This window comes from Phoenix dactylifera, chromosome 2, assembly GCF_051530095.1.
Source record: "Phoenix dactylifera cultivar Ajwa chromosome 2, Ajwa_hap1_PhDact_Kaust_v1.1, whole genome shotgun sequence".
Classification (NCBI taxonomy): Eukaryota; Viridiplantae; Streptophyta; class Magnoliopsida; order Arecales; family Arecaceae; genus Phoenix; species Phoenix dactylifera.
In genome coordinates this window covers 25,224,021-25,247,551 of record NC_143191.1, presented here as the reverse complement: position 1 = coordinate 25,247,551, position 23,531 = coordinate 25,224,021, and the positions used below count along the sequence as shown (strand labels likewise).

Genomic DNA, 23,531 nt, shown 5'->3' with positions numbered 1-23,531 from the left:
TTTGTTTTTGCAGGACTCAGGTGGTGTGCGCGTGAGAGGGTGTGCGGCAACAAAAACAAGGGGCTGTGGCTGAGAAAAAAAAAGCCCAATGGCACAGAGAGAGAGAGAGAGAGAGAGAGAGAGAGAGCACGACACAGGGGAAGACTGAAGGTGCGGAAAGAGCAGAAGATCTGAAGTTTGCACGTTGTACGGAAAAAAACAAGTTTTTTTTTTTCTTGTATTTCTTGGGTGTGATTTTTCACACGGAGATTTAACAAATTGGATTTCTATCTAAGAGTTGTATTAGATGCTATAGAAAATTATAGTATTCATTGTTAGGGATTTCATTACATTCTTGGGTTCATCACACTGTGGTGGTTTGGGTGAGATCATTGTTACTCTTAGGGTGGTGATATTGGAGTTTTTCCAATTTGTTGAGAACTCAAGTTTTGGGTATGAAGGATTTTTCCACGTAAATTTGGTGTGTTTTCTTTCTGCTCTTCAGGTGTTTGATATATTGCCTGTGAGAATATTACTTCTAGTTGATTTGGTAATTTTGGCTTAGTTTATTCTATAATATTTCTGTTTTAGCCCCAACAAGTCATATCAGAGCTGAGGTTGTGTGGGTGTAGAGATATTGTGAGAGTAGATGGAGAATTTTTTAGATAACATAATGAAACTTAGCGCTTCTAATTATTTTATTTGGAAGCTGGCAACTGTCTCCTCTTTTCCTCGCTTCTGTATTGCAATCCGTATGCCGTCCACGGAGAAGCAAACAGCCATCATGTCCTTGGATCCGACTCTTTGAAGCCGGCAACTGCCTTCTCCAAACCCAAAGGTTAACACTTGTTGGGAAGCTGCCAATTTATAGAATTTGTAAGATCCCTCCTACTTGGAAAAAGGGATCTCAGCTCTACATGGCTCGCTACGTGAAGACTTTGACTTGTGAAAGGTGCCTTGCATCTACTGCATGGAACTTATCTCCATAGTTTGTTTGACTACACATATCTGACCTAAAAATGTAATCGTTGTCATGGATTGCAGGAATTATAATCATTGTCGTATGCAATAATGGACAAATTCAGCCAATAATGGTGAAGGAGGAATTCATCTATTTCCACAAAGAATGGTTGTTGTTCACGTTTATGAATTAACGTGACATATAGAGTATACTTTTCAAAGGTCACAGACAATATATCGTTTCATCAGGGCCTTAAAAAGGGAATCCTTGTTATCCAATAATGAAATCATTGAGGATAAATATTGCTTTGAAAGAAGCATATGAGATAGAGATTTCAGCTAGCAGGTTTGCCACATTATTCTTCCTCTTTGGGAAGCCACCTCATGTTTCATTTATAAATGAAATGAGAAAAGGCAAAAAACAGGAAGACAAGAAGAGGTGTGCAAAAAAAACTATTCAAACTGCAAAACCGAGCCAACCCGTTATTTTGATTCGGTTTGGATCAGATTTTTTCACCTTCAGTTTGGTTTCGGTTTGCAAATTTTTGAAATTGAAAAAATCAATTCGATTTTAGTTTAAATTTTAAAAATCATATATACATGTACACACACACACACATATATATATATGTTTATCTTTTCCTGCATTCTTCTTTCGTTATTTTTTTGAGAGGAATTCTACTTTCTATTTCACATCCATATTTTTGCTCAAAAAAATTCAGGTGCATATTGGATGTTTATACTCCCTACCTTCTATGGTCACAGCTAGTTGCTTAAGAATGATTAGGTTTCACCCTGTAAGTGGGTCCAGCCCACTCTTGGGAGGCCCATATAGCCTACTAGGGCTTTTTACCTCTTTGTTTTTGCAGGACTGGAGCAACAGCGCGCGGGGGGGGGGGGGGGGGGGGGGGGGGGGGGTGGTGGGGGAGAGAGGGAGAGAGAGAGAGAGAGAGAGAGAGAGCAAGCAACACAGGAGAAGACCGAACGCACAGAAAGAGCGGAAAATCTGAAGTTTGGCACGCCCTATGGAAGAAGAAACATGTTTTTTTTTCTTGTCTTTCTTGGGTATGATTTTTCACACAGAGATTTAACAAATTAGATTTCTATCTAAGAGTTGTATTGGATGCTATAGAGAGTTGTAGTATTCATTGTTAGAGATCTCATTACGTTCTTGGGTACATCACAATGTAGTGGTTTGGATGAAATTATTGTTGCTCTTAGGGAGGTGATATTGAAGTTTGTCTAATTTGTTGAGGGCTCAAGTTTTGGGCATAAACTTGAGTATTGTAAAATCTATATTTATTATAATTGATTAATTGGATTTGCCCTATGCTTTTTTTTCTCTACATTGGAGGGTTTTTTCAAATAAATTTGGTGTGTTTTCTTCCTGCTCTTCAGGTGTTTGATATGTTGCCTGTGAGAATATTGCTTCTAGTTGATTTGGTAATTTTGGCTTAGTTTACTCCATAATATCTCTATTTTGGCCTCAACAAGTGGTATAAGAGCTGTTGCCCAGTAAATACAACCCAAGAGGGGGGTAAATTGGGTCTTTTAAAAACTTTTCTACTACTTCTAAACTTTTCAATTAATTAAGCTAAGTTGTATAGATGCACAGTGGAATTTAAACTTAGCAACAGTTTGATTCTAATCTGATCAAAATTAAAACTATTAAGCAGCGGACTCAATAAACAATTAGTCTAGATTTTCCAAGCAAGCATTTCAATACAATGTATCTTAATGCAGTTTTATTAAATGAAACTTGATTAAACAATTTGAATATACTTGCAACTAAAGGATGCGCAGATAAGAGTTAAGCAAGCAATTCAATTAGATATTTATCTAAGTAAGTAAGTGAGGTAATTAAACAATGAAAGAAAGCATCGCAAACACAACAAACATATAGTGGTTCGATGCACAACAGCACCTACATCCACTCTCCAAGACCTCTTGGGAATGTTACTATAATCCCTCAGATTACAGCCGGTTGTTTTACAAGCTCACAACCTAACTTATTGTTTTTACGAGGTCACAACGAACTCGGTCGGTTTTCACAGGCTCACCGACTAGAACCAACCGATTGTTTTCTCGGGGTGACAATCAAACCCAGTTGGTTTTTCCCGGTTCACCAACCACAACCTTACACCGTTGGTTTTTTCTTTGGCTCACCAACAAATCTTAACCCCTTGATTCAATCCCTTGATTGAATCAAGTTACAAGATATTAGAACAAGGGTTTAAAACAAATACAAGCTGCTTAAACAAACAGATATAACAATGTAAACAAATAGAGTAAAGAGAAGAAGCCCTCAACCAAGTTTTGCAAATGAAGGAACTCGGCTTCTTCTTTTCTTGACCCTCTTCTGATTTCGCACGAGGTAGAGGATCACTGAGGCAGCACACAGTTGGAGAGGAAGCCTTGGGATTCACTCAGATGCTCTTCTTCTCTCTCTTTTGCTTTGAATGGCCTTTTTGTGCTTTTGGGAGGTTTCTCTTAAAATCTCTTTGAAATCTCTTTCCTATGTGTTCTCTCCCACTTTCTTTACTCTCTCCCCTAGCTCTCCCCTTGATTTTATAGCTTTGGATGGCGTGGGAGCAAAGATCTAGACGTTAGAGACAAGAATAGAGCTGTTATGACCCGTCTGCACATTCTGACAATGTATCCGTTGAGATCGGAGTCGACTCGTGCGATCTGGAGTCGACTCGGCTGTTACTGGAGTCGACTCACACTTTACTGGAGACGACTCGACCACTATTCCAAATCTGAATTAAAGTGTATGCTTTGTCCTGGGGTCGACTCGGACCAAACTGGAGTCGACTTGCCAACAGCTGGAGACGACTCGGATACTTAGGGGTCGGCTCGTTCTCAGGGTTCTAGAAATCCAACTTTCTGTATTTCTCTTACGAGTCGACTCGGCCAAACTAAGAGTCGACTCGGATGACTTGGGAGACGACTCTGGAATATCTGGAGTCGACTCGTTCACAAGGTCTCCGAAACTGATTCTCTGCCTTTCAGACTGTTTTCTTCTGGGAGTCGACTCGGACAAACTGGGAGTCGACTCGCCAAACATTGGAGTCGACTCGCAACCTTTTGGAGTCGACTCGCTAACAGGGTCTAAAATCCATCGTTCTGTCTTTTTGTCTTTTTCTGCGGGAGTCGGCTCGTGAACAGTAGGAGTCGGCTCCAGCACTGTTCCTTGAAACTCCAAAGTGCTAGAGTCGACTCTGAACTTCCAGAACTCGACTCGAGGACTGTTCTTTTGAATTTTTCTTGGAGTTTGCTCCTCCAACTTGAATACTTTGAACTTGAACCTTGGACCAATGAAGTGTGGCTTTCTTCCAACTTTTCTTGAGAACTTTTGAGGCCTTCTTGTATTTAAAACAATTTATCTTTCTTCTTGTAACACAACCATTAGTAATTATACTTCAAGGTTTTGTGATCATCAAAATCAATCTTTGGGTCAGCAATGTCTCCCTTTTTGATGATGACAAAATTTGGAGTATATGCAATATAAAAAAAGATTGTATTCTAGAACTAATGCATAGCTAAGTTGCATGAAGTAGAAAACATGTATATTTAAAACATACTTCATGATAATGTTTTAGATTTAATCAACTTAACATAATCAACACGTAAAACATTATAAGCATATACTCAGAGATTTCTCCCTCTTTTTGACAACATCAAAAAGGTTGCAAGATAATGAAACATTAAGCACAAAGCATCAAATGATACTCAAATATTTCTTTTCTTTATTGTACTCTGATTTTTAGTCAATGCAGGTCGAATTATTGCAAGAATATGGATCATATAACTCAAGGCTATAATGTCAGAATAAGATTAATGAGCATAGATCAGAGCCAATTAAGATGATTTCAGAGCAAATTATAATGAAAGCACATCGAATGTAATTCCAAAGATAGTTTTCAAATCAAGTGTAGGTGGAACCTTTATCAAGTTAATTCAAGGAGTATCAAGAATGATATTCAAAGAAAGCACGAATGAAAATCTAACCCCTTTTTTGAAAGATCTTTAATAACAAATATGAAAGTTTGGTCATTTAAGATCTTTTGCCCAATATATTAAGTATTTAACAATATGAGTGCAATCTAATTAATTTTTAGAGTATAAGATCAAAATTTATATACTTGAAAAATATATCATCATGTTGGATCACCAATTCTTAATGACTCTAAAGTTTTTTTATGATAATAAAAGTATTGGGGCACAAATACCAAAACATGAATTCATGCAATTTATGATATATCTTAGAGCATACATAAAATTCAAAGCTTTGAAGGTCTTTTAGAGCTCTTTTAAAGACTTTCTTTTACTTTGTTAAAGAGAATAACATCAAAATCAATTAAAATGAATTGGCACAGGATTAAAACTCTAAAGTGCAAGCCATTAAGAACTCATTAGTAGATTCCAATGGAAATTTCTGGTACTAAGACAGGTGAAATCCTTCAATGAAGATTTACTAATTAAGTACAGATGAAAATTCAACTTTCAAAAGATATTCAATGAAGCACAAAGTTTGATACCAAAAATCTGCTTAAATTGATATCAATTAGACATTAAAAGCATACTAAAAGTTCTTTGCCAAATTTTGATAGAGTAACCTCTATTGATTTGGCTTTAAGAGCATTCATTTTTTTTTTTAATTTATGTAAGCTTCTTGAGTTCTATTCATGAATCAGACAAACAACATTACATTACAAGCTGATTTTTCACTTTTATTTTTCTCCCCTTTTTTTATTAAATTAGAGGCACTTAAGATCAACTGTTTAAATTGCAATTTGGTTCATAGTTGATGCATAAGATATACTAACCAAATAACAAGCCTCAAGGTGTATCATAAAGATTTTCTGATTTAAATTTCAGATGATATATATTGGAGAGTATTAGGATCACTTCTCATTTAGTATTCTTTCTCTCTCCTTTAGTTATGAATTTATGCGATTAAGTTACTTATGATCTCTCCCCCTGAAATTTTCTTTCTTCCCCTTAATTGAGCATTCCATTTAAGAGTTTAGAGTTTGAAGATAATTTTCAATAAAACATTCAAATTGTTAATCTTGAAAATATGTTTTCTACAAATTTCAGCATATTTTCAACTTAACCCATTGCGAGCATATTTGCAAGTATCAAATCATATTCATTTGAGATAATAAACGCTCTATAGAATTAAACTCAAAGTATAGGCTATATATAACTAAGACAAGTTATGGCAACACAAGTAAGTTCATCAAAATCAATTCATAAAATATTCAAGGTATGCATCATATGATGATGGCTTTTGAATAAGATGCAAAATCTAGAGAGATTGATATGTCTAAAGCTTCCCCTCAAAAGATGCATTCTTCTTTAATCATTCTTTTCTTTTTGTTGAATTTCAGATTTTAATGATAAGCATGAATAAAACTGAAATTCTATGATATCATGAATGTAAAGTGATCTAGAGTTTTTCAAAAATTATAGCAGTCACTCTTTTTAATCTTTCAAGAACAAGTTATGCTTCCTCTTAATCTTTGAGAAAATGTACTAAAATATTAGTCAGAAAGTAATTCTTTTGAAGCTCAATTTCTTTTAAAAGCAATTATATTTTCTTTTCTTAATCATAGTTTTTCAGCAATGTATACATGAAGCACAATAAATCTTTTTAATATCAAAATAAAATCATATATTTAGAAACATTTGTTCACAATCAAGATTATTGAAAAATACATCATTTAGACTAATTTTAGTAAACTTATAAGATAGAAAATGATATGTTTCAGATGCGTATCGGAGCAAACAATCAAGGCATCAAAATTATTCTATTCAAATAACCTTTCCTTATATAATTATGCACTGATTTCAAGTGATTAAAACTTGATTTGATTCTTCTTATATACTTTCATTTACTTTGTCATTCATTTTCTCATCATTTTTTTTAATATCTTTTCTTAACCAATTAATGAACATTTTGATTTTGTTTTTCGTTTTTTACTTTCTTATGCTCTATACTCTATTTGCTCCCTATCCGGTGGAGTTGGAAGGGGCATGAGGTGCTACCACTAGCTTTCCTCTTGTGCCGTCCCTAATATACCCTACACCGAATAGTTGGGTTAAATAGTGCCGGGTACTATCACTTGCCTCCCCATTGGCACCATCCCTATGATAAGCAATATAGAAAGGTTAAAATGTTTACCTCAAACTTCTCCTGTTTATGTCACGCCCCAAGCCCGAGGCGCGGCAGACGCCGCACGCCCGCACGGCGGGCTGCACAGGCGTGCAAGGCAGCAGATCATATCAAAGCAATCACAGATGTTTAAAACTGACATAAATATTTAAGTTGTTCAAAAACAGTCTTACAAAATTTAAAATAACATATGCTGACGTAAGTCAAATACTCTAATCAATCTAACTAAAGGATCAATAACTGAAGAAATCGTCAAAAAATCTAGCGCACTCCTCAATCCCGTGAGATCAAGCCTCTGGATCTGAAAAGTGGAGAAAACAGAATAATGAGCTACACTAGCCCAGTAAGCAACAAAATACCCCAGAGTGGGGTCAAAGCATATCAAATCAAAATACAAAATAATGACTGAAAATAAATCACAAATAATATCATTTTTTTCTTTTCAAAACTTATTATCATTTTTACAAAACTCTGATATCATAATCTCAACATAATAGGCTACGGCCACGTACCCCAGTGGCATGGGTTGCATAAAGTGCCAAATCCACTATTTTTATCCACCGATGGCAGCCGGTGTTGCACAAAAGTACCAAATCCACTATATTTATCCATCGATGGCAGCCAGTGTCCAGAAATCACTATTCTAATCACCAGTAGCGCGGTGTCGAAACCAGTTCCTCATAGATTACAAGTCGACAGGTCCAACGTATAATCCCCATTGGCGGGGCCAGAACAGAACAAAACAGATCATAGCCATGCTGAGAATGCATATATATATATATAAACAGATTTCATAAATTGCCCAATCATAATTTATGGATTTCAGAGCATAATTTTCAAATAAAATTTAACATGTCAGACCCATTTTACCAAATACAAAACATATTTCAAAATTTAATCCACTAATAATTATTTTACCAAATAATTTAGAAAAATGCACTTTGAAGCATTAAGTTACTTACCTCTTCTCGCTTAACTCCTACTTCAGGTAGACGGATCAGGTTCACCTGTTTAAATTTAATTAATTTCTTTGTTAATTTCAGAGTTAAGCAAAAATCAAAAATAATACTATTGGGTTTCGGATTCGGGTTTCTGGTTTCGTGTTCCAGATTTCAGGTTTCGGGGTTCGGATCTGAACTGGGCCGAAGTTGGGCTCACAAGGGTACTACCCAACTGGGCCCAACCGGACTGGACTGGGCCCAAGTTGGGCCTGCAATGGAACAGGGCCCATCGGCCCATCATTCTGCTCACGGCCCACAGTGGCCTTCTTCTTCACCGAGCTCCCCATGAACAGGGGAGATGGGAGAACGGAAGAGGAAGAAGAAGGGGCCGGCTGGGGGGGGTCAGCCAAGGCGGCCGGGGGCTGTTGCCCGGCCGATGGCCAGCCAACTGCAGTGGCGGCCGGCGGCTTCTGCGGTGACGGGCGTCGAGGGAAAATCGAGTGATCTCGGTTTGGGGCCAAAGTAAAGGAAAGAAAATCAAGCATGTTCCGGCGAGATCGAAGAGCAAAAAGGGAAGAGGGCTTACCGGAGGTCGACGGAGGTGGCGGATCTCGGCTGCAGGTGGCTCGATCCGGTAGCTAGCCGCGGCGACGGCGGTGGGGTTTCCAACGGCCAAACTAGATCGAAAAACAGGGGACTAAGAGAATCAAAGGAGCTAGGCTCCCGGGGTGGCTGAACTTGATTGGAGTGGCGCATGCGGTCACAGGAGAAGAAGGGAGAAGAGGGAGGAGAGGGTCGGTGGTGGAGCAATCACAGAGGAAGAAGAATGGGGGGTTTTTACTAGGCCCCTAATTCGAACGGTGGACCACCACGATTCTCGCGGCGGCCGTGATCAGCGGCCGCTCATGCGGACGCGGAGCAGCCACAAAACGGCCGCGGGGTTGCCGCGGATTGTCCGTGGCGCCTCCGCTCCCGTCGCGCCCGGAGAAGGCGGAGGGGGATCGCATTTGCGATCCCCTGCTCTGCCCCTTCCAAAAGGGGCGTTGGGCTGAAGTCGGCTGGGGTTGCCGACTTCAGCCCAGTATCTCATAGTTTAAGTGTAATTAACTACGGATTTTATCCTTTCCAAAAGAATGCTCACACAAGTCTCACAAATATGCCGAATATATTATGCTTGTTTTGCTTTTTCTTAAGATTGGAGTATTTGTTTTTACTTAGATTTTACTTTTCTTGAATAATGTTCATTTTCTCTTCTTTATCTCTCTCTCTTTTTGTTATTCTCAAGTAATTTACATGAAAGAGCAGAATAAAGAAATAATCTAATGTATCATATAGATGTATATCATGCAAACAATATTTTCATTATACTTAAGGATTCATAACTTCTCACAAGTTATTTTAAATCAAAATTTTAAGCATAAACTTGTGTATTTCATGGTTATGACATAGGCAAAGATATATTTTAGTTTGAGCAAACCATGAAACAATTTCTAAAAGCGTAAGTCAATCAATACATATATAGACATGATATCAAAAAATTAATAATTAAAAATTTTAATCATGCCACAATAAGATTTAAGTTATTGACTTTGCTCAGCTAATTTATGAGAGAGGTATCTAAAATTACCGATTCATTCTGCATTCTTCAAGTCAAATACCTACTAGATTTCTTATGTGTGAACTTTTGGCTGAAGAAGGTCCGCTCTCTTGTTTGCATGTGAATGTTTATTGTATCTTACGTGGAGGTGTCCTTCAAGTTGAAATCTCTCATTTTATTGCTCAAGGATCCTGCATTATTAACAAAATTCTTTTCTTTCTTGAAAGAAAGTCATTAGTTTCTTCAAGATACAAAACATTCATACAATATATTTCTTAACTAGATGACTCAATATAAGATATGACAATAATTGAATGTTGAGTCACTTTACTCAAGAGATTGCCTAAATATAAGCAAGCACATGTCACTTGAACTAAAGAGATAGTTTCATTAACCAAGATGGTTCAAGGACAAGCATGTGAGGCAATAGGAAGATTCATCAAGGTCAAATCAATTTTTTATTTTCAGAATCAATTTAGCTTAGATTCTATTTGCTTAAGATAATTATCAATAAGACATGTTAGCTAAGTTTTAATCAAATTATCTTAAATAGTTGTTTCTATCAAAATTCAGATTATGATTCATTTTCTGTCAATAAAATATGATTCATTAGAGTTAGATTGAAGTCTTGCACAAGGGCACATAATGAGCATACAATCTAGTCTACTAGCTGTATGATAAAATAATTATTCTGTCATGCTTCAATACAGCTTTAAAACAATAGATCTACCTTGCTCATCCTTTTCAAATTCTACAAGATGGGGTCATAGACATACCTTCTTCATGCCAATCTTCTATAAGAGTTTTCTTGTGGACTAACTTTGATCAATGAAGATTTTCTTTCTTGTTTGTCTTAATTTGGAGTTCGAGAGAAAATGTTAATTCATTCATCATACATATTTCAAACTCACCTTGCATGAGCTTAGTAAAATCTTCATATAAATCTTCATTAATAGAACCAAAAATGATGTCATCAATGTATACTTTGAGCAAATAAGATATCACAAATTCTTCTTTTTGATGCATAGATTTATCACATTTACTTTCTATCAAAAGGTTACTCAAGTTTTTATATCATGCTTTTGGTGTTTGTTCCAAATCACATATTGCTTTATCATATTTGTAATGAGTGTTTTCAAATAAGGTGGTTATTTTACATAGATTTTCTTTAATGAAATAACCACATAGGAGTGCATTCTACACATCCATTTGACAGAATATAAAGCTCATAAAGCAAGCAAATGATAATAGTGATCTTTACTTCTAATCATGCAAGAATTTTATCAAGATCTATTTCATCTTTTCTTGATTGAATCTTTCAGTAGTCACCAATTTTTCTTTATTAAGTGCATTTCTGAACAAACTCAATTTGGTTCTAATTATTAACAAGTTTTCAGATTTTATCGGCAAGATTTCAAATTCTATCTCTTTCAAAAATGATTTAGTTTAACTTGACCAATTATAATCTTGTTCATTCTTCTTAAGGTGTTTTAGTTTCAGATTGTTATATGTAAGCAAAAAGATTAACCATATACATATATAATCTGATTTTAGTGACTTGATGAAAGATCATTAGTCTCATAAAGAATAAAATGAATTGATATTTCTACAACTAGGATCTTTTCATTGAATATTCTATATGCATTGCTTGATGAATGATACCCAAAGACAGGAGTATCTTTATCAGATTTGGCGTTATTTTCATAAGAACATATCAAGCATAAAATTTACGACTGAAAAATATAAAAGATATGCAATAATTCATTTTCTATTTTTCAGAAGATCAAAAGAAGTTTTTATCAAAAATAGATCTAATAGAAACCATATGTATGACAAGCAGTGATGATAACTTTTTAATAAAAAATGACTATCATACAACAGTGTCTTTTTTATTTCTTCAAGAATTCTATTAATTCTATTTTACTTATGGTGTCCTTGGTGTAGAAACAATTGTATTCAATATTATTTTCTGTGCAAACCTTATCAGAATTTTGGTTTTCAACACTGTGCCATGATACTCTTTATCTTCACAATTTGAAAACCTTTTTCATTTGAAACACTTTTACAAGATTTAGCAAATACAGAAAATACTTCAATCAGAACAAATCCGATGTAAGCTTTTGAAAACTTTGTGATGGAAACAACATCTTTAAATTTAGAAATTGATTTTTGTTTGTTTTCTTAGTTAACATGCATAGCAAACTTTGACCTTGCAGAAGATAATAAGTAAACCAATGACAAGGTCTTTTGAAATTAGGTCCATACTAGCATAAGTTAATTTTATATGCCAAAAAAAATTCTTTGATATTAGTATTTATAATGCATATTTTTTAAGAACATATCAAGTACATATTCTTATGTCTATGATCAATAGAAGATAATGCCATGGATAAGAACTCTCAATCAAGCATATGGAAAATTCATAGAGTTATTCTGGGAGAATTGATTTACCAAATTATCCATCTATAAGAAAGATGGATTGATTTGGATATATTTTCTTTTCATACCAAAAATATCACTTATATCATAAAAAAATGATTAATACTTGCAAGTTATGTTTTAATCAACTAATAAAATAATTTCAGTATGAGAGGATGCAAGAATTACTAATTTCATTATTTCTTCCATTTTAGTCACTCTTCTTAATTATATTTTAAGTTTCATTCTTTAACACGTGTCTAGAGCACCCATTGTCCGGATAACATCTTTTATTAGAACCTTGGGTAGCTAGACACACCTGCTGAAAAAAATAATTAGATTTTCAATTTAGGAACCCAAGCTCTTTTGGGTTCTTGCAAGTTAGCTATAATTGTTTCTTTTGGAATCCATATTTGTTTAATATTAATAGCTTTACCATTTAATTTATGTGTATTAGAACTATAGGTAAAATTATTATGCCCATTCTTTTCATATTTGAAATAAGTTATCTTATTTGATGGTTTGCTTGGTGAATTGATAATCTTTTTCTCTAGGAATTTATTGTTAAGCAAGGGAGTCAAGCCAAATTTGGATTTATCAAAAACAGCATGTTGATTTTCAAACATCATTTTTAATTTTTCTGAACTTACAGTGAATTTGTTAATAAGAGATTTCAGTTGGTCAACTTCTTCCCTTAAGTTTTGGTTTGCTTTAATTAAGCTATGATTTTTTTGAATCAATTCTTTTGAATTTAACCTTAAGCTTTCATTTTTAGAATTTAGTTTGTCTTATATTTCAGCAATAGAATTTCTTTCTTTTGAAATTTCCAGATTTAGCTTTTTAAAATTTTTATTTTTAATAGCTAATTTTCAACATTCACCATACAAATCATGAAAAGCATTTAATAGTAATCATAAGAATATTCTTCATAAAATTCATTTGGTGTAAGATTAGATTCAGATTTTACCTTATCTTCTTGTGCCATAAAGCACAAGTTAGTTACCTCTTGTAGTTCTTTGGAGCTAATATCATCATTGTTGCTCCTAACTTTCATTTTCTTGCTTGACTCTTCCTTGGTCAAGGCTTTCTTTCTTTTTATCTCTTTCTTCCTTTCTTCTTGTTTCCTCTTCTTTTTTGTCTTTAGGAAGCTTTTGAATTTTTCGGTATTTGGGAATGGATCCTTGTTTTCATCACCGTATTCTTTATTTATTGTTCTTTCTTCCTGATTGGGAGATTCAACATCTTTTTCTGCAGGCTCATTATTAGTATGTAATTGAAGCACATGTGAACTAATCTGGATTTTATCATAAATATTTTCTAAAGTATCTAGATCTCCTTAGCAGATAAGCATGCAGAAATTTCATTAAATTCCGTTTCATGGATAGCACAATATAGTATGTTCATAGCATTAGCATTCAATTGTGCTAGTTCTTTTTCATTAACAGCTTCAGAGAGTGTGTGAGGGCCATTTATAATGATATTCCATAACTCATAGTTTTGTGATTGAACAAAAATTTTCATTCTAGCTTTCCATTGAATATAGTTAATTCCATCAAACAGTAGAGGTCTGTTTATGGAAAGTCCCTCGGCAAATAATATGTTATGTGGGGTTGTCATAATCTTTGACTCTAGTTGGTTAAGACTACAAATAATATGAGAGCACCTGCTCTGATACCACTTGTTTCTCAGTAGATACAACCCAAAAGAGGGGGTGAATTGGATCTTTTAAAAACTTTTCTACTACTTCTAAACTTTTCAATTAATTAAGCTAAGTTGTATAGATGCACAGTGGAATTTAAACTTAGCAACAATTTGATTCTAATCTGATCAAAATTAAAACTATTAAGCAGTGGACTCAATAAATAATTAGTCTAGATTTTCCAAGCAAGCATTTCAATACAATGTATCTTAATGCAGTTTTATTAAATGAAACTTGATCAAACAATTTGAATATACTTACAACTAAAGGATGCGCGGATAAGAGTTAAGCAAGCAATTCAATTAGATATTTATCTAAGTAAGTAAGTGAGGTAATTAAACAATGAAAGAAAGCATCGCAAACACAACAAACATATAGTGGTTCGGTGCACACCAGCACCTACATCCACTCCCCAAGACCTATTGGAAATTTCACTATAATCCCTCAGATTACAGCCGGTTGTTTTACAAGCTCATAACCTAACTTGTTGTTTTTATGAGATCACAACAAACTCGGTCGGTTTTCACAGGCTCACCGACTAGAACCAACCAATTGTTTTTTCGGGGTGATAATCAAACCTAGTTGGTTTTTTTCGGTTCACCAACCACAACCTTACACCGTTGGTTTTTCCTTTGGCTCACCAACAAATCTTAACCCCTTGATTCAATCCCTTGATTGAATCAAGTTACAAGATATTAGAACAAGGGTTTAAAACAAATACAAGCTGCTTAAACAAGCAGATATAACAATGTAAACAAATAAAGTAAAGAGAAGAAGCCCTCAACCAAGTTTTGCAAATGAAGGAACTCGGCTTCTTCTTTTCTTGACCCTCTTCTGATTTTGCACGAGGTAGAGGATCACTGAGGCAGCACACAGTTGGAGAGGAAGCCTTGGGATTCACTCAGATTCTCTTCTTCTCTTCTTTTGCTTTGAATGGCCCTTTTGTGCTTTTGGGAGGTTTCTCTTAAAATCTCTTTGAAATCTCTTCCCTATGTGTTCTCTCCCACTTTTCTTACTCTCTCCCCTAGCTCTCCTCTTGATTTTATAGCTTTGGATGGCGTGGGAGCAAAGATCTAGCCGTTAGAGTCAAGAATAGAGCCATTATGACCCGTCTGCACATTCTGACAATGTATCCGTTGAGATCGGAGTCGACTCGTGCGATCTAGAGTCGACTCGGCTGTTACTGGAGTCAACTCGCACTTTACTGGAGACGACTCGGCCACTGTTCTAAATTTGAATTAAAGTGTATGCCTTGTCCTGGGGTCGACTCGGACCAAACTGGAGTCGATTCGCCAATAGCTAGAGACGACTCGGGTACTTAGGGGTCGGCTCGTTCTCAGGATTTTAGAAATCCAACTTTCTGTATTTCTCTCAAGAGTCGACTCGAATGACTTAGGAGACGACTCTGGAACATCTGGAGTCGACTCGTTCACAGGATCTCCAAAACTGATTCTCTGCCTTTCAGACTGTTTTCTTCTGTAAGTCGACTCGGACAAACTGGGAGTCGACTCGCCAAGCATCGGAGTCGACTCACAACCTTTTGGAGTCGACTCGCTAACAGGGTCTAAAATCCATCGTTCTGTCTTTCTGTCTTTTTCTGCGGGAGTTGGCTCGTGAACAGTAGGAGTCGGCTCGAGCACTGTTCCTTGAAACTCCAAAGTGCTAGAGTCGACTCTGAACTTCCAGAAGTCGACTCGATGACTGTTCTTTTGAATTTTTCTTGGAGTTTGCTCCTCCAACTTGAATCCTTTGAACTTGAACCTTGGGCCAATGAAGTGTGGCTTTCTTCCAACTTTTCTTGAGAACTTTTGAGGCCTTCTTGCATTCTTCCAACTTGCTATATTCCTTGCAAAATAATTTATCTTTCTTCTTGCAACACAACCATTAGTTATTATACTTCAAGTTTTTGTGATCATCAAAATCAATCTTTGGGTCAGCAAGAGCCGAGGTTGTGTGGGTGTGGAGATATTGTAGGAGTAGATGGAGATTTTTTCGAGTACCATAATGAAACTTAGTGCTTCTAATTATTCTATTTGAAAGCCTATGATAGAGGATATTCTTTACTGTAAGCCAAAAGACATTAGTGATAGTGACCGAAAGAAGATGCACAAAAAAGCTATTTGGTATATCAAATAATGGATTGATCTCAGTGTGTTCCATTATGTATCTCAAGAGATAGATGCCTATAGTCTTTGGATGAGGGTAGAGGGTCTCTATGAGAGGAAGACAACCCAAAACATAGCCTTGCAATTAGGAGGCTTGTGAATTTGAAGCTAAAAGAAGGAAAAATCTGTTGCCAAGCATTTGAGTGAGTTATAAGACTTGGTGAATTAGTTGACCACAATGAAGATGGTGCTAGATGATGAGTTGCAGGCATTATTGCTATTGAGTTCAGCATCGGGCCAGAGGGTGAATTTCCAGAAATTGACCATTGTTTTTGCTGAGTGATTGTTGATTTCCTATTTGATTTTGATGAGCCCAAAATACTTGAGTATATTTTATATTATTCTAATGAATTCAAGTGAGTGTTTCAGGTAAATTACTTTTAAACTTGTAAGAATGCCTTAGAATATGGTTCAGGGAATTTAAGTTGAGTTTTACTCATGTTTGGAACCATTAAAGTATTTGCCTTGCACTCGAGTCAACTCCCAGAATTCTTGAGTCGACTCCCAGATAGGGAGAGTCGACTCTTACAGTAAAAACAGAGAGCAGTTTTTTCAAGTGCAGAGCGCGAGTCCACTCTAACTGTTCACGAGTCGACTCTTATGGGAAAGACAGGGAAGTGATTTTTAAGGCACAGTACTCGAGTCGACTCCAACTTTTCAAGAGCCGACTCTTACAGAAAAGTCAGAGAGCAAGTTTTCAAGGCACAGTATTTGAGTCGACTCCAATTGTTCACGAGCCGACTCTTACAGAGAAAATAAAGAACGAATTTTCAAGCTACAGTGCATGAGTCGACTCCTAGAAATTTCGAGCCGTCTTCCGCAAATTGAAGCCGCAAAGTAATTTCTTCGACATAGTGGCTGAGTCGACTCGAACTGTTTACGAGCCGAGTCCTGCAGAAAAAAGCCGAGAGCAATTTTGCACAGACCAGAACGCAAGCCGACTCCGGAATTGCTCGAACCATCTTCTAGAAAATAGCTGGTAGTTCACATTTGAAAACGCCGTGGGCAAGCCGACTCCCGATTTCTTCATGCCGACTCTTACATGATTGACAGAGAGCTTATTTATAAGAGCCCGAATTCGAGTCGACTCCAGATTTTTATGAGGCATCTCCTGTTTCAGCCGAGCCAACTCCAAGATGGGAGAGTCAACTCCAATTCCGACGGATACTTTGTCAGGACGTGCAGTTTTGTCAGAACGACTCTTTTCTCCTCTCTAACGGCTAGTTTTCGAGGAGATAAGTTATAAAAGGTGGTTCTAAGCATTAACAATAAAAAGAGAGAAAATCCATTGAGAGCATTCAAGTCTATCAACTACCGAAGGAGAGTTAGAGCTATTCAAAACGAAAAGAGGAGTTATTGCATCCCAAGCGATTTCAGAGCACTCCTCACATTAAAGGCTCATTGAAGTGATTCTCAACTATCAGCGCATTCAAGAGAGGATCCAATAAAAGAGAAGCAAAGTCTTCCATCGGCAAACTGTTTGAAGGCTTCTTCCTTTACATCTTGTTTATATTGCTATATCTGCTTATCTAGAAGCTTGTAATCTTTAAACCTTATTTCTCTGTTATTTGTAACTTGATTCAATCAAAAGATTGAATCAAGGGGTTAAGGTTTGTTGGTGAGCCCGTAAAACTAATGGGGTTGTTTGTGAGCCTAGAAAAACAAATGGAGAGGTTTTAGTCGGTGAGCTAGGAAAAACTGACTAAATTCGTTGTAATCCTGCGAAAACAATAAGTTGGGTTGTGAGCTTGTAAAACAACCGGGCTGTAATCTTGAGATTATAATGAACTCCCAAGAGAAGCTTGAGGAGTGGACGTAGGAGCAAGGGTTGGCTCCGAACCACTATAAAAACCTTGTGTTTGTGTTGTGATTTATCTTGCTTTACTTCTTTACTGCTTTCTTATAGATTACTCAATTACATTTGTTTAAAATTAAGAAAGCTTTCTTATAGATTACTTAATTACATTTGCTTAAAAGTTTGGAACAGCCAAACCACATAAGGAATCAAAATTAAACCCATACCCGGCCTTGTTACCCATATCGTCCATCCCTTGCAAATCAGTATCATACTAGCAAAAGGGGTGTTGAAAAGCTTGACCGGATAATCTATATTGCAAGCATGCCTAAAGCTAGTAGGTGTACCCTTTCCCTTCATGAAGGAAGTCTTCTATTCAAATGTTGGGAGGTATCCCCAGCGGTTGACACAGGCAATTCTTCTATCAATTTTATGAAATAATCCTAAAGAGAAAACAGAGTAAGCTAACATTATGTATTACATCCTCAAAGCGCTGCTGCTCATAACTGCTGTACTCATAATCCCTCAGCTGCATCCTCCGGCACCAAACCCAATCATTTCCCTGGCAACGTCATAAACCACGTCGAACGTCCTCTGCTGCATGTTCCCAACCATGGAAAGCCCATCCTCATCGACGCTGGCGAATGCGAGGCAACCCTGCGAGGGGCTCGCGAAAAGGAGGATCCCCGAGGCATCGACGTTAAACGTGACACCAGCACTGAACTGCAGAGCCACCGCAGGCACTCTAATTCTGCTATACCCAGTGAAGTTGTAGCAGGTGTCCAGTATCTCAAACGCGGCCATTGGCGAATACTATCGACATGTGTTGCCGGAATTCCGAGCGAAGAGCAAACCGCCAGTGGAAGCCATGTGACCGTTGTGCCAGAATCGATGATAGTCCGGAAGATGTCGGCGAACACTGCCGATGGAATCGACAGATCTTTTCCTCCTACACTCATTCCAATTAGTTCGATGAAATAGAACGACGGGCCGGCATATCCGATTCTGTTATCATTGGAGTGAATTTGATGCCAGGGGAGTACTGCATGCACGCCAGCTCCCATAGCCAAATACCCGCCCGAGCAAGAGCGTGTTGGGAGGCAGTAGGATAAAATAGAATCTGAGTCGTCCAACAGTGATTCGATTGATGATGCAAAAAGAAAATTCTTAATTAATTAGTTCTTGACAGAAAAAAAGATTGATCAAATTCTACTAAGTTTGACTCATAGTGATCATTTATCATTCAAATGATTGAACAACCGGGATCAATTTACTTACGCTACTGAGTTGACATTCATAAAAAAAATATCTAATGAATTATGAATCCAAGAGATGACTCCGCTGTACTTCTCAATGACATCTTGCCGTGTCCAAGGCCGATTGGCTCAGCGGCGCAACCGAAGTCACCTATGTGGCCCTCCCCACACCCGAACCGGAAATCTGTTACTATGTCGGAAGGCATTAACATGAGGGTCTCCTGAGTAGAGAAGCCTTTGGAGATGGATCCGTCGCCGTACTAGACCTCGTAGAGACAACTGGATGAGTTGTAGTAGTATTCATCGCGGGCTAATGAGCAGTCGCCGGAGTTGCATGAAATGTTGGACTACGTCGAGGAATGGGCTAACGAACGGTGGCTCTCTTTGAGGACTTGTAACCTCAAGGCATACTCAACACTTGCGTATCAACCTATTCTAGAACGGTTCTTCCCAACCATATGCCATGTCTTTTTTTAGCAAAAAAAATGCCATGTCTTTTTGCATGAATCATATAACTATAAAAGTTTTGTTTACCAAGTCAAATTTTGACATGGAGTTAATTTCTATGAACTTGTAGACCCTTTGTCATGTGCAAGTGTTTTCACGAAGTGATTATTTTAAAAACCCTTCCATGATGCTCTTTCTTTGATAATGATGCTGCACCTAACTTCATTTGCTCCGATGACTAGACGCATAGAACAGCCAAAACATCGAAACCAAATGAGGACGAGCTCAAATCAAGATCCAGTTTTTATCATGACAAAGATAAATTAGCACGACTATAATCATGCTATTTTTTTCTTGAATAATTAAGTAGAGGCACCATTTCGTCCTACACTAGGCTGGTTCTCTTTTTGTTCTGTTTTCTTACCATGAACTCTTAATTTCTTTTTCTTCTCTCCAGCTTGCTTGATCAATCAGTTTATCTATCATGCTCCCAACCATTGTGTTCGACCAATTAACTACAAGCATTGGCGCCAAACCCAATTCTCATATTTGGAATGTCATAAACCACATTAAACCGCTTCTGCTGCGCGTTGCCGATGATGCCAAAGTCTCTCGGATCGCCATTGGGGGCGAACGCCAGGCACGCCTGCGACACGCTGGGCACGTACAGTATGCCGGAGAAGTCGACGTTAAGGGTAGTCCCGCCTCCAAACACCAGCGCCACCGTCGGCACCGTCACCGTGTCATAGCCGGTGAAATCATAGCATGTGTCCAGGATCGACAGACGCGGCGCCATCTTGTACCTGGTCATCTGCTTACGGAACGCCAACCGAAGGGCGGCGTAGGCCGATGGAGGCAATCTGCTGATCACCGTGCCGGAATCAAGCACCGTCCCGGCAGTAGAGAACACCTTCGAAGATATTGGAAGCTGCTTACCGCCGACTTTGATTGCCACGAGATCAAGGAAGTAGAATGAAGGCAACTTGGAGAATGTCCGCAACGGCGTGAACTGGACGTTCGACAGTGGACCACTGCCTAGTGTCAGATAGCCCGGCGAGCTCGATGTAGATGGAATGCAGTAAGAGAAGACATCGCCATACTTTGGCGACGACTGCGATACTAGCGATACTGGTCTACGCCCTAGACCGAGCAGACCGGCAGCCATACCGAAGAGCCCCTTGCTCTGATCGCCGCAGCCGAACAAGAAATTCGGCAACACGTCGGAGGGCGTCAGTGTGAGGGTGTCGCTGCCGAAGAAGCCCATCGACTGGGAGTTATCGCCGTATTCGATTTCGTAGCGGCACCTGCCGGCCGAGCAGCCGGGAGAGTCGAGCTTCATGCAATTGGGGGAGCTGCAGGAGATGTTGCAATAGGTGGAGGATTGAGATGGGTCGAAGAGTGGCTCCTGTTGGGAGTAGCAGTTACTATCACTGCATGGCTTGCACTGGATCCATGTGATGTCGCTGCCGGTGTCGAAGATCACCGTGAAGTCCTTCTTAGGGGTGCCGAAACCGACGCTGACAACGTAATTGCCGGTCCCGATCGAGCCGCCGGAGTTGGCGGGGATAGTTGCGGCGAGCGAGCCACGAGTGCCGTTGGAGGCGATGGAGATCTGGCGTTGGAGCCAGTTGACTCGAGCTTGGTCCTGGTTGAGGAGTTTGACGTCGGCTGGCTTCCGGCCGGGGGTCAGCGGCGAGCATGGGCCGTGCCGGTGGACTACTTTCATAATGGACGGGTTTGAATCTGTGGAATTATAATTGTCAATAGATTTAGCAAAGAGACAATGTCATAGGCTAAAGGAGCCACCCAACCCCCCAATATGCACTGAAATTTTCATGAAGAACCGCCGGTCGCCTATCCTTGCGTATAGTTTATATTTTTTTGTGTATCTTTTGGTGAATTTACTGAGTAATTAATGTAAGTTATCCATTTGGCTAAAAAGATAATTTGAAGAATATGTTTAATTTGTTGCTTACCTTTCTGGCATATGGCCTATAAAAGCTTTCCATATCCCTACATCATCTAAGAAATGAAGATCTCTGTACACATTTACATATACTATATGCATTCTGAAAAATGGGACTGAGTGGCTTTGACTTGGTTGACCAGGAACCACACAATCTCTTATATATACCCTCCCATTCCGAAGAAAGCAAATTAGGCATCAAGACCAGTGAAACTGGCATGTCCTTTCCGTCTTTTATCTAAGTATTTCAGAACATCAATTCTTTGTCGAGGAACCCTTTTGAGAAGTTTTGAAACACAAAATGTGTATTAGTGTGCGTAACCTGAAAATTATGTATAAAGTGCTTAATTTGAGCTAAAAGAATATGCAACCTCTTTATTTATTATGTTTTCCGAAGGAGGTGGCAGAACTGAATTTTCAACTAAAACTTTTGAGGAATTTTCAAAGGTCGGCCAGAATTCACCATCAGGGCACCAAGTACATGCCACCCTAATATCTTTGTCATGCATAAACGATACATTAGTATATTCTCCCCAGTCTTTTTGGGAAGAATGTTCTACCCAATCTCTCTCTTTAACAAGGAAAGCCAAGTGTAAATGATTAGATATAGTTTACACCAACCTCTCGGTGAGGAGCAAACTGAGCTCGGCAGCAAAGAGCGAACACCAACCACGTATCGGCTTTCCGTCTCCCTTCCATGGACTCGCGGAGCCTGGAGAAAAGTAAAAGCCAGAAGAAAAAAGGCACAACAAGAGCACAGTGAGGAGTGGAGAAGAGCCATGACAGAGTTTATCCTCTCTAAATTTGCTGCGCACTTGGAAGGAAGGATAGGACTGATTTATATAGACACAGATGCCCCCCTTTGCGCGTTAATTAACGCATTAGGAGATTTGAGGTAGTCTCTCCTACGGCCACACAGGTCTTTCGTTTTAGATGCTTCTGTACACGTCCGCACTGGAGAACAGAAACAGGGCTGGCCACTTTGGCTCCACAAAATGGTGGAAAGGAGAAGTTTTACGTCCTGGAACGCACTAGTTGGACGAGTAGCTGACGTACGAAATCAGTGGCGTCAACTGCAAGTCAAATATAATGATCCTTTGGGGAGGATAAGTTATTACCGTATTATATAATGGATTCGGTCACCAATCCTTGCAGAAATCCTAGCTTTGAATGGAAACTTTTTCTCAATTCAGACAACTTTAACAGTGAGCAATTTGCTGAATAGAAAAAGAACTAACTCTTCTATCTTTGAGCATGATGAATAGGAATTGACTTTTTTTTTTTGTTTTTTTCACGCTAAAGCGGGTATTTCATACATTACGAATACGGATACACTCAATAGAATCAGCAAACAAGTTACGAAGTGCCCCGGGCAACTCCTCCCCTCCTGCCTCTGTCCAAAACGGAATCGTCAAAGTTAACCTTGCGAGATCTCGGGAGTGGGGGCTCCCAGGTGAAAAACACTATATGAGGTATTGCCTGAGCTGTATGGGGTCCCCAGGTGTCCCGAGCTATCAAAGATCCATGTTCTAAGCTTACATGAATGATTCAGTAGCTAGAGCCCAAGCGCGCTCTGCCATAAACCTCGAGGATAGATTGTGCTCAACAAATATTCGAGCGTTCCTTGCCATTCAATCTGGTAAGTTGTGCAGGTCACTCCTATGGCCACCCGGCACATTTGAGGGCTATCGGACCACCGGCAAATAGCCTGCAGAAAAGAATCCCTCCAACTCTAAGCATCCTGCGAGACCGCAGCAAGTCTCTAAGACCCAGTTGCCCACATGCACTGGAACAGCACACGATCCACCGTCTCGTCCACCCGGCACTCCGAACACTAAAGGGAATACTCAATCCTCGTCTGTTCAGCATCGAGCTCGTTGGCAGGCGCTCCCAGGACACCTTCCAGAAAAATAAAGCAACCCTCTGGTGGAGGCCAGACCTCCAAATCCAATCGCATTCCAAGCTCGGCTCATGTTCCCGCGGGAGGACCCGAAAAACATCTACTATCCTAACATTGGCTCTGCATGAAGTGCTCCATATCTTGACATCCAGGCCTCCAGATCTTGGACCCTCGGGTATAACCCACCTACTAACCAAGCCATCGCCGTTGGCAGGCGGCAGGGACAT

The 23,531-nt window shown here is 38.6% G+C and overlaps 1 protein-coding gene across 1 annotated transcript; it reads right to left on the bottom strand.

Moving 5' to 3' along the window:
• Window positions 1-19,739: 19,739 nt before the first annotated feature.
• LOC103696872 (aspartyl protease family protein At5g10770-like) lies at window positions 19,740-22,404 on the bottom strand. Its single transcript, XM_008778596.5, has 2 exons — window positions 22,026-22,404; window positions 19,740-21,181 (listed from the first exon to the last, which is right to left on the bottom strand). Exons 1-2 carry the CDS (start codon window positions 22,183-22,185, stop codon window positions 19,950-19,952), a joined length of 1,392 nt encoding a protein of 463 aa, XP_008776818.2. The 5' UTR covers window positions 22,186-22,404; the 3' UTR covers window positions 19,740-19,949.
• Window positions 22,405-23,531: the final 1,127 nt, after the last annotated feature.

Coding starts and splice junctions, on each gene's coding strand:
- LOC103696872 (XM_008778596.5), bottom strand. CDS start 22,185: ATGGCTCTTCTCCACTCCTCACTGTGCTCTTGTTGTGCCTTTTTTCTT. Junction 21,182..22,025: donor AGTTTGCTCCTCACCGAGAG/GTTGGTGTAAAC, acceptor ATAATTCCACAG/ATTCAAACCCGTCCATTATG.